The sequence below is a fragment of the Alnus glutinosa genome, chromosome 11 (assembly GCF_958979055.1).
Source record: "Alnus glutinosa chromosome 11, dhAlnGlut1.1, whole genome shotgun sequence".
Classification (NCBI taxonomy): domain Eukaryota; kingdom Viridiplantae; phylum Streptophyta; class Magnoliopsida; order Fagales; family Betulaceae; genus Alnus; species Alnus glutinosa.
In genome coordinates, this window is record NC_084896.1 from 14,512,933 (window position 1) to 14,524,731 (window position 11,799).

General features: G+C 39.4%; 1 protein-coding gene across 1 annotated transcript; it reads right to left on the reverse strand.

The window, feature by feature from the left end:
- Positions 1-203: 203 nt before the first annotated feature.
- On the reverse strand, positions 204-9,332 carry LOC133881673 (uncharacterized). Its single transcript, XM_062320667.1, has 2 exons — positions 7,891-9,332; positions 204-590 (listed from the first exon to the last, which is right to left on the reverse strand). Exon 1 carries the CDS (start codon positions 9,267-9,269, stop codon positions 7,917-7,919), a length of 1,353 nt encoding a protein of 450 aa, XP_062176651.1. The 5' UTR covers positions 9,270-9,332; the 3' UTR covers positions 204-590; positions 7,891-7,916.
- Between the last annotated feature and the right edge of the window lie 2,467 nt (positions 9,333-11,799).

Genomic DNA, 11,799 nt, shown 5'->3' on the forward strand with positions numbered 1-11,799 from the left:
ACTTTTTTCTTCCTTTTTCTGTTTAGAAACTGAGCATTTATTAAATAATAGAAAAAAATAAAGTCCCAAGCAGTAAAAGATTCTCAAGAAGGGGAAAAAAAACTATTAAGAACTCGAAAATATATATATATATATATATATATATATATATATATATATATATATATATATATATATATATATATATATATAGTTCTAAGAGATTTAAAAGAAAGAAGAAAATTCTCTATAAGAAAGAAGATATATTCCAGAAAATAAGAGGAAGTCACCTAAAAACACTCTACATGCTAATGTATAATCCAGCCTGGTCTGTTCCGATGATCATTGTCCAAACTATTGTCCCTGAAAGCACAGGTTGCAATGCAGCACATGACAACGAGGAGACAAGTAATTTCATGTTTGACAATTGCCATCTTCTTGCAGTCACCTTCAATGTTGTCAAGCAATCTAGTTTGCATGATTCACAGTTGGAAGCACAAAACTTTTGGGGCATTTGACGCATGCATAACTTTGCACCACAACTTCGGTCTTCTTCCATTCAGTTGGTTTCATATAGGTAAAATTAGTCACCAGATGGCTTTGCAACCAGACTGCAAATCACAAACAATTGGAAGGCGTGTTAGATTTGAGAAAATGGTAATAGCACAAAGATGATTGGAAATATGAGTCAAGTCTAACACGCACGTTCTACAAGAATTGCATCGACTCTTCTCCATAAATTTTTATTCTAGCAACTGAACAAAAAACGTTGGCAAATAAGGACCTGTCACAACTGCTAAAACAAGAAACAGAATAGTAAAATGCCCTTTTCCGAATCACAAGATGTATTCAAGATCAAATACATTCTATCAGAATAGAAACCAAGATCAAAAGGGGTCCTACCAGAGTTTATGCAGCGAAGTTACGAAATTTCATAGATTTTTTGTAAGTAGCTCAGGTTTCATAGATCAAAGAGCAAAAGTCCATTTTTCCTTTAGAAATTAATCAACTACGGTGATCAGAGAGGCACTGACACTGTCAGACCCTGGTCAACATCAACGAAAGAACTTGTATTAGTTCTTGAGAATGGTGACACTATGCTATGCGGCGGCTCCTTCGGCAGAAATGAGCATTTAGAGTTTAATTTACAAGGGCATGGAGGAATTAAGTGGAAAGGTCATGAACATTTTGGGAAAATGGTCTTTAAGACCTGGAAACAGCTCCCTGTATAAGCAGAAATTGAGCTGATCTGAGAGCCACTAAATCTGAGCTTCTCAGAAAAACCAATATTCAACTTATCTGGAGGAACAAAAAGTGCTTCAATTGTTTGCAAAATGCATTACAGGAGAAGCACTTCGGTGCAGTTTCGAAGTGCTTTTCATCCTTTATGCCACACTTCTAGACAAGCTCTTAGCCATTAAACCAATCAGTAGCAGCAAAGTAATGGAATGATTCTTTATTGAAGTGCAAAAGAATCTAATCCCTATAAGTCTTTGTGCATGTGACTGTTGTGGTTCTTTTATATTTTGTATCTCAGCTCCATGAAAAAAAAAATACTAATGGTGAAACACGGTATAGAACTAATGTCAAATAAATCCTAAAATCAGCAAATCAACTAAACTGTGAGCAAAGAGCTTTTTCGGATTCCTTATTCTTGTATTGTTGTCTGAAAAAAGGGGAAAATGAAGCATTCATATTGGTAGCAGCCAAATCAATGTGTAATGATTGTGAGGCTTCTATCCCCTCACCAAATTTGTTATGGGGTGGTTGATGCATGCTTCCCTGCCACTCAGATTGTTAGTGTATTGAAGACATCATGGGTAGATTCTTCTTTGTCAAATCGAAATCTTTTGGGTTTATCTTTGACAGAGGGCAAATCACTTTGTATACATATTATCGAGCGGGGAAAAGGCTTCCTCCGGTCGGTTCATTTGGGAAGAGGTGTTTTTTGGCTTCTGTTGACAGTGGATGAGGTGGCTTGGCTGGACAACAGTGTGGGGTTTATTAAAAAATTCAAAGACTCACAAAGTGCACTCCTTTGCCAGAGAAGCTGCAATTCTTATGGTGCCTATTTGGCTATTGAAGAGTTCAGCAGTGGCGGGTTGTCATTCTCCTCCCTGAAGGTAAGCAGAAGTGGAGATGGTGTGGCTTTGTTGAGGTGTCCATTCATCACCGTGAACCATGTTATTGAGATGGTGTGGCTTTGGTTCAAGGTGATGAATGTGGCTTTGGTGAGGTGTCCATGATGGGTTGTCATTCTTCCCAGGGCACGATCTTCTCATGGGCTTCACTCGTTTGCTTTTCAAAGACCCAAGTTCCTACAAGCTTGAACCCATTTTCTGTAACGGGCGTATGGCCCGTGTTGCGTCTTTCGGGTTGCCTCCTTATTTCGGGTGAGAAGCTTTCGTGGGTGGTTCACGGGTCGGAGCCGATAACCAGAAACTGAGCATCGTCTTTCGGCGAGCTCTAGGATGTACGTGAAGCTCATTTCCAAGTGGGCGGTAGATCCTCAAAGAGTAACAGCGAGCTTTGATTCAGTATCTCAGGTGGATGGGCTTCCTCCGGTGCTGATTTTACAGTCTTGCCCTCTCAGCTGCAAATCCCCCCAGACTTCTCGAATTGTGTCGAATTCACTCTGGGCTGTCGACACCAGAGGATTCCAGTGAACCAGCAAGCCTGTGTCTTCCAGCTATTCAGAAAGATCAGGAAGGAAGCAACATGCCTAGAGGAAACATCTCTGCCGCTCGTGTGTTCATCATACTAGTGTCTGGGTCTTCTAATGACAGCATAGAGGGTATCCCCTCAAAACTCCAGACGAGTAAGGTGATGCCTTCAGAATGGGCTAAACAAACCATGTATGTCTTAGAAAAATTCTCCAGAGTTTCTTATGAAGGTTACGAGCTAAACATACCAGTGTCTATGTCTTCTTATGAGCAGGAGGCTTTAGATTTATTTTCTGCTATTGAATCCAGACGCAATGAGCACTCCACCTCTTTGAGACCTCCCAAAAAAGTTTCAGGGAGCAGGATGAAAGGGGTAAGAGGACTCATCAACTTGTCAAGCTCAGTGAACTGGGACTCTCCTCCTCGGATTCGTGGTAAGGCTTCCACCCCGCTATGAATTTAAAAATCTTTAGCTGGAATGTTAGAGGTCTTAATGATGCAGGGAAAAGACTTAGCATCAGCAATTTTATGAAAAGTTGTAAGCCTGATGTAGCATGTCTGCAAGAAACTAAGATGGAGAGCATTACAGTTGGAATTATTCAGAACTTGTAGGGTGGCCCTTTCACGGGTTGGGCGACACTACCAGCATCCGGAGCCTCTGGTGGTATCCTATTAATGTGGGATAAATGTGTTGTGGAGTGCTTAGAAGAGGCAGTGGGCACCTTCTCTTTATTCTGCAAATTCAATTCAGTTTTGGACCAGTTTGTCTGGGCTTTCTCAGGGGTCTACGGCCCTAATGCTGATTCAAAATTTCAAATAGACATTTTCTGTGGGAGGAGTAGTCCGGGGTATTTAGTTGGTGGGAGGTTCCCTTATGCATTGGAGGGGATTTTAATGTTACCCGTTTCCCTAATAAAAGAGTTGGGCTGTCCCGTTTAACATCTAATATGTGGGAATTTTCATAGTTTATTTCAGAACAAGGGTTGATGGATTTACCATTGACTGGAGGTTCTTTTACTTAGTCCATTAACCAAGACCACGCTCTGTCCAAGATTGATAGGTTCTGACCTTCCCTTATTGCTTGATTGTAGAGGTAGACCAAAGGTTCGTGCTCATTTAAATTTGAGGACATGTGGCTGAAAGCAGACAGTTTTGTAGAGCTAGTCAAACAGTGGTAGGATCCATATCAGTTCTTCGGCACTCCCTGTAATTTTCTAGCTAACAAAGTAAAGCAGCTGAAGTTTGATTTGAATCGTTGGAATAGGGAGGTTTTTGGAAATGTAGAAGTGAGGAAGAAAGCCTTGCTAAAGGAGATCCAAGTTCTTGATGGCTTAGAAGATGAGAGAGTTGGTAGAAGAGGAGAGAGTGAGGGAAAAGGTGAAAACTGAATTGGAAAAAGTGGCCCTTATGCAAGAAATCAGCTGGAGACAGAAATCAAGGGCAACTTGGCTAAAATAAGGGGATCACAACACCGGTTTTTTCCACTGTCTTGCTAATTCTCATAGAAGAAACAACATTATCTCCAATCTTTGTATTAAAGGTAGTGTTACTTCCGAGCAGGAGGTTATCAAAGATACAATCATTCAGTACTACAAGAACCTCTTTATAGGATCAGCTCTTTGGTGTTCCAAATTAGATGGTTTGGAGTTCCCCATTTCAAGTGGAGGTTCTTCAAGCTTTATGGATGAAGACAAAGCCCCTAGCCCTGATAGCTTCACTATTTCTTCCTCCTTTTTTTTTTTTTTTTTTTTTTTTTTTGTTCTTCTTGGTCTATAGTGAAGGCTGATCTTATGAGCATCTTTCATAACTTCCATGAGCATGAGAGGTTTGAGAAGAGTCTAAATGCTACCTTTATTGCTCTCATCCCTAAGAAGATTGGACAACTGGAGGTAAGGGACTTCAAACCTATCAACTTGGTGGGGAGTGTTTATAAGATCTTGGCAAAAGTTCTTGCTAGTAGTAGATTGAAACAAGTGTTGGGAGCGGTTATTTCAAACAGCCAGAATGCATTTATTAGGGGGAAGCAAATTCTAGACTCAGTACTTATAGCCAACAAGTGCTTGGACAATAGGATGAGATGGGATTCCTGGTTTTGTGCAAACTAGACCTGGAAAAGGTTTATGAGCATGTCATTTGGGATTTCCTCTCTTATTTCTTGAGCCATAGTGGGGTTTGGTACTAAATGGAGGAAGTGGATTTCTAATTGTATTTTCCACGGTCTACTTTCCATCCTGATAAATGGTAGCCCGCATGGCTTCTTCAGAAGTTCTCTCGCACCCCTTCTCTTTATGCTAGTCATGGACGTTTTAAGTAAGATGCTCTCTAGAGTGATGGTCTAGGGTTTTTTATTAGGATTCTGAGTAGACAACCTCAACACTACCCCTTTGGAAACATCTAATCTTCTATTCACAAATGATACACTTATTATGGGTGACGCAGACAATGATCAACTTCATAATTTGGGTCACATTTTTCTGTGTTTTGAGGGCATTTCGGGATTGAAGGTCAACATCCAAAAATCTGAGTTAGTTGTCGTAGGGGACGTTTTGCATATAGAGGAGCTGGCCAATATTCTCAGTTGTAGCATCTCTTCTCTTCCTCTGAAATACTTGGGTCTGCCTCTAGGGGCTCCTTTCAAATTAAAAGCCATTTGGGAAGGGGTAGTCGAGAAAATGGAAAAAAGGTTGGCTAGTTGGAAGAAGATCTACTTGTCTAAGGGGGGCTTGGAAGGTTAAAGCCCCTTGCATTTTGCTTTCTTCTTATCGATAGCAACAAAGGGTAGAAGGTCCCACCCTCTTCGGCGCCTCTGGTAGGTTCTACCAAGTCTGAGGGGACCTCTCCTGCACCGATAACTAATGTTGTTGGAAAAGCTTCATTTGAAAAGATTCATCGGCTCTTTGAGGATAGCGAGACCAATGTGCTTCTTCTTAAATTCTCCTTCCTGAGATCTCTTCTGGATTGGGCTACTGTTCATGTTCCTAACTTTCCTTCAAGGAATTTGGTAGATCTCATTTGTTATCTAAATTGTTGTGGCAGCTATATCTTTGGCTCTCTTGGTTCACTTGTATACTCTTCGTGTACGAGGAACTTTCATTTTTTAATAAAAGTATTATTATTCATAAAAATAAAAATTAAAAAAGCTAATTGGTGTTGCCAATGCAAAAAGAATGAGGAAACTATTAATCACTTTCTCATCCACTGCGGGTATATTATTGATCTTTGGCACTTGGTTCTTAACACGTTCGGGGTTTCTTGGGTGATGCCTAGTAACATCCTAGAGCTACTTTATTCATAAAAAATAAAAAATCCTAGAGCTACTTCATTGCAGAAAATTTCAAGGGTGGGAACACCCCAAAGAGGCAATCTGGAAAGTAATTTCTCCCTTGATGTGAAGCATTTAGAGAGAAAGGAATTGGTGCCTCTTTGAGGATAGCGAGTCCAATGTGCTTTTTTAAAAATCCTCATTTCTAAGATCTCTTTTGGATTCGTTTATTGTCAATGTTCCTAATTTTGACTCAGTGAATCTGGTATATTCGATTTGTTTTTAGATTGCAGTAGTCTTTAGGGTATTCGACTCTCTTGTATACTCTTCATGTACAAGGGCTTTGTCCTTTTCTTTCAATAATATTATTATTATTCATCCAAAACAAAAAGAATCTACCCTCATCTCCTTGCCTTAATACGAGACAATACAACAACTCAAAGAAAGAAGAGACCAAATCCACCTCCCAATCATGTAAAGGTCTAATAAAAAATATATTTTATCAAAAAAGATTTCTATTTCGGAACTGCATATAATTCGCTACCCACACATCCTTACAACGCAAAATACTAAACAATTCAGAATAAGATATCCTCAAGGACCGTTCCTCATACCACAAATCATGTCAAAACTTGACCTTTGACTATCTCCCATCTCATATCTAACAAATCTTGAAAAACTTCCCACCTCCTCCTTATATATTTCCACACTCCCACTTTGAATGAGCCTTTGCTACCTCCTTAGAACTCCAAATATTAGAAAAAAGAAATATCATTGGTGCCAAAAGTTTGTAGATTACGATAAAATTTAGCTGCAGCAGACTTCTTCATGTTTGAATTGGCCGTTAAGAAGACTAGAATGTTAAAGAAAATAAAATAGGAATCTTACAAACTGAGGTAACTCGGAGTCATTAATATTATATGTTTTCTTTCATCTACATTTAAAGTGAGCCATATCTTCCTCTGAATCTCTCCCCACAAAATTCAGATTTAAAACTGAGACATGTGAATAAAGAACCTCTAAAGGAACTTAAATAACAACAAATGTTTGAAATTCAAGTCCGGATTGGTGGAAAGATTATGAAGTTCAGGTTTTTTTTCTTCTTTTCCTTTTCAAATAGAATGATAACAAATATAAACCAAATTAGGATCTTTTGGATTTGAAACACTTCCCCACACGTATATCATTCCTACAGAAAAATATACCATCAAAGTTATCACTATAGTGAAAGTAGCAAGGGTCAACTGAAGTTAAAAGAATTAGAAGTCCCAAGTAGAGGCAGTGAGAACTAAGATCGCATACATAATGTGACAATTATTTCACAGAAATTCTAATTCTTACAAACAGGTACAGTTCCTTCTGTAGCATATGATCACATGCAGAGCTTAATTTGATAGGGGTGTTTGTTCCCCTGTAATGCATTGCAGCCTACAAATTTACCAACTATTCACTTATGAATTTAACAAGATCAATTTTTTCTTTTTTCTTTGACGGTAAGGTAGCAATTTCATTTGGAATTGCAATACCTGTTCTTTTTCTATTTCTATGGCTTTTAATGCCTATATAGGTGTACACATTAAATATTCATCTATTCCATAAAGTTCTTAAGGAAGCTGCCATAACCTAGAAATAAAATGCAGAACCAAACTAATGCAATTGAAGAATAAAGATGTTTTTACTACATGTATGCTTATCTGCTTATGTATGCGATTAAAATCTACTACCATCAGCTATAAGTTCATATCAGACCATCAATTTCAGAGGCACAACTAGCATGCCGAACATGAAAAATGATGGGCCCAACTAATATATTCACCACTTTGGCTTTTATTATATAAGCACAGTTTTAAGCATGGTTCTTTTGTCAATAACAATATAAGATGAAAACCATTTTACACATATCGTGACAACATGGGGATCTCAATAGAATTTATAATCAAATCCATGAACAATACAAGATCAAAACTACAGAGAGTAAGAAAAAACCCCGCTTGGTATATAATAGGACAGTGTTAGGAAACAGCAACATGAGAAGACACCAAATTTCTCCTGACAGGGCGGGACGACTTGTTGTTCTTCACATAAGAGGAATTCCAGTCCCCACCATCCTGAGCATAATAATCCATGGGATAATCCCCGTTTCCACACCCACAGTACGACTGGCTCTTGTCGCAGCACCCAGTACCCGAAGTAACCGTACTCTTCTCCCACCAACCGGGTACAAAGCCGAGTGCAATCTCGGCCTCGAACGGCGTCAAGAGCGGCTTCTGGAATGCCTCACCCCAATCGATGGACAACCTAGGACATGCTATCTGAATCCAAGCATCCACGGAGTCCCCGAACAATGCCACCCTCTGGGGACTAATCTCCGACATCAGAACAACTGTGTAATCGAAGCCATTCTCTTCCATTCTCCGCTCCAACCTCTCGAGAATCCGAGGATTCCCTTGCCTCCCTAATGTCCCCAACACAATGCCCCAACTCTTGGCCTCCCTCCTGGCCCTCAAAATTGCACTCTTCCTCGCCTCCTTCATGCCCTCATGATCATACTCCTCTGAGAATAACTTTCCCATGTAGGGGTCGTAGCGAAACGCCCTAATGCCTGGGTTCGCTATCATCATCGCTTCCAGATGGAACCTCCCGTCCGCCACGAACACTATCACGCTCTCCTCCTCACCAACCGTGCGAATCCTAGGGGCGGTGCAACCGAGGACCTCGCCGGCGGATAAAGGCTTCGATTGCGGGATCGAGACCCGGAAACCGTGGTTTTCCAGGTCGGGCTTGATGGTTCGGATGGCCGAAGCGAATTGGATAGTGCCGGCGAGGACGAGGGTTTTGGTGGTGGGGAGATTTAGGGTTAGGGTTTGGAGGAGGCGGTGGGTGTCGATTTGGATGTCGACGAAGATGTATAGGCAGGGGATGGATGTGCAGTCGATGGGGATCAAGCAGCTGTGGCCGTAGTGGATGAGGAGGTCGGCGCCGAGGGCCGAGGCCGAGAGGTCGTCGACGCAGCAGGCGCCGTAGGTGACGTCGCCCAGGATGAAGCAGTGGGAGACGGAGGCGAAGGAGGTGAGGATGTCGGAGAGGATGAGGGAGTACATGAGGAGGCCCTCCGGGAGCTGGAGGGCCACGCGCTTGGCGTTGGTGGAGACCGCGCGCCACACGCACTTGTGGACCTCGAAGTTGTAGTTGGAGGGGAGGAGCGCGATGGCGGCGTTGAGGGCTGGGTTGTTGAGGATGGAATCCGGGATTTGGCTCTTCACGAAGCGCTTTGGCGTCGCTCTTACCCTTCCCAACATCGGTTTCTCACTGAGCGTTGATAGCTTTTTGGGTTCTTCTTCCCTGCACTGCTGCTGCTCCTCCATGACCACAAATACGAGACTCAGACACAGTCACCACACGACTATGGGGTTGTTTGGCAAGAACGGGAACAAACACAGTAGTGCGTTGTTCACAATTATTTATTTATTTATTTATTTTTTCACTTTTTCATATTTTTTAATACTAATCAACGTCAAGACATACTCATTTTTTTACTTTTTATATCACATCAATAATTTTTTATTACTATTCAAATAAAAAAAATCACTACAATACAAAACTTTTATACTTTTTTATACAAATTCTTTTTACTTTATATCACATCATCATTTTTTACTAATTTTAAAATTAACAACTCACTACTCTGTTCTATACCTGTCTTTACCAAACAATACCTATGATTCACTTTCTTTACTTACGAGGGAGTAAGATCATCCCCTTGAGCTCTTTAAATTGTTTTAAAATTTTAGTTAAAAAAATTATTTTTATTATTTTAACTACTATTTTTATAAAACTTCCTACGTCAAACTTTTTAAATATTTTTCTATTTTAACTAGATATTAATTTTTTATTAGTTTTAAGCAATCACTTCTAACAATGAGGAGAGATGAAAAGTGAAAGGAGATAAAAATGGTTAAATATTCAATAGTTTATAAAATTTGTGAGCCAAATTTGGAGTGAAATTCTGACAAAAGCCAAAAATAGAGAAATTATAGAGAATTTGTTGAACTTGATTTTTTTTAAGATTTTCACCGAATTTGGTAAAAAAAATTGAAATTAAGAGCTCACTAGAGATACTCTAAGAGCATCCCAACAAGTGAGTTATTACAAAATTTTCTCTACATACCTATCTCCCTCTAAAAATAATGTCGCTTTTAAAATGATAATTTGATACTTTAATTTATGATAAATCACTATTAAATTTTGATTAAATGATAATTTTAAAAGCTATATCAATTTTATAAAGACACAAAAGGAGCATGGGTATGACGTCTAGAACTACTCATCAGTGTCTCACTCCAAATCTAGCGCAAAGCTCTCCAAATTTTAGCCAAATTTTAGTTAAAAATTATATTTTTCTTATTTTAACTACCCCTTTCAAAAACTTCTCACATCAAACTTTCTAAGGGACGAGGAAGCCTCCCACAAAGCTTTTTTGAAGATATGGAACAATCAATAGATCGGAAAGCCGAAAAGAAGAAACGAAATAGCAAAGAAAAAGCGAATATGGGTATTATTGCGTACTAAATGACATGAATAAAGGCCAAAAGAAGAAAATAAAACTGTTTAAAGCAGGACGTGAGTAAGATAAAGAGATATTTCTTCTTAAGCAAGAAGAAGCGAGCCTTAGAGAAGGAGAGTTGCGCCTTAGAGAAAAAGCGCTTCAGTTGGAAAAAGAGAGAGAGAGAGAGAGAGAATTTATGTTTACGGATATAAGTCAATTAGACGAAGATGGACAAGAATATGTTCACCGATGCAAAAAGGTAATCCTTGAAGGTCGAATTGGCACTCTTTGTTTGTTAGTTCTTTTACTTTTGTAGCCCATGTGTACGTTATGTCCAATTTTGTTAGTGCAAAGACGTGTAAAGGATGAACTCCATGATTTAGAATTTTTGAATACTTTTTGTGGTACTTGCACCACACGAAGTTATGTCCTATTTTGCTAGGCTAGGAGTTCTGATCAAGATCGTCTGAAGGTTATTTTTGCTACTATAAGATTTTGTGCTTTATTATTTAACTACGACTTTAAATGAAAGATGCATGTACAATGGGCAAAAGGAGTGGGATGGATGAAAATTGATGAAAAAGACCAGAGGACAGTAAGAGTCCAGTTTTGGACTTCTTACTACAACTCAATATCTCTGTTGAGCATGTTGGATAAAGCCTATTTCAACTTGAATTGTAATGCCCAAGAAAAATAAACTACTTAAGATAATGCATATAGAGTGTGGTGGTAGTAGTGTGGACAGAGTGATGGCGAGCATAGATGAACATAGTAATGTGCATAATAACATGCATATCAAAATATGAATACAAAATAATAGAGTATTCAAAGATTATGAAAGAACTTAAAAGTAATGCTTAGATTCAAAATAACTTGAATGTAAAACTTACAAATGAACTTAGGCCAGAATGCAATTGGCGGTTACAAGCTTAGACTTAGAAACACTGGAATGAAACATTACAAGTGTTTGGCTTATGAGAGGTTCAGGTGAGATTACAAGAGTATAAACTCTAGAATAAACTCTAAAATAAGCTCTGCCTTGAACTTTAGACTTCTGCTCCTTAAATAGACTTTAGGAGGGCTTAAGGCTAGGATCACGGGATGCCAGCATGCTTAGTGCTGTCAGGCGTGCACCGAAAGCAGATTCCTTCTGCTTTTACTTCAGGTAACTCGTACTGAAAGCGGGGTAAAACTTTTCGTGAATAGTGAAAAAGTCACTATTCATGAATAGTACCATGTCGAGTGGCCGACCGAGTACTGTACACTTCTGTCTTTTTGTGCCGACGGGGCAACTTAAGAGTCCAAGTCCAAATCTGTGAAATCATAGGGATCTTAGGCATCTTGGAAGA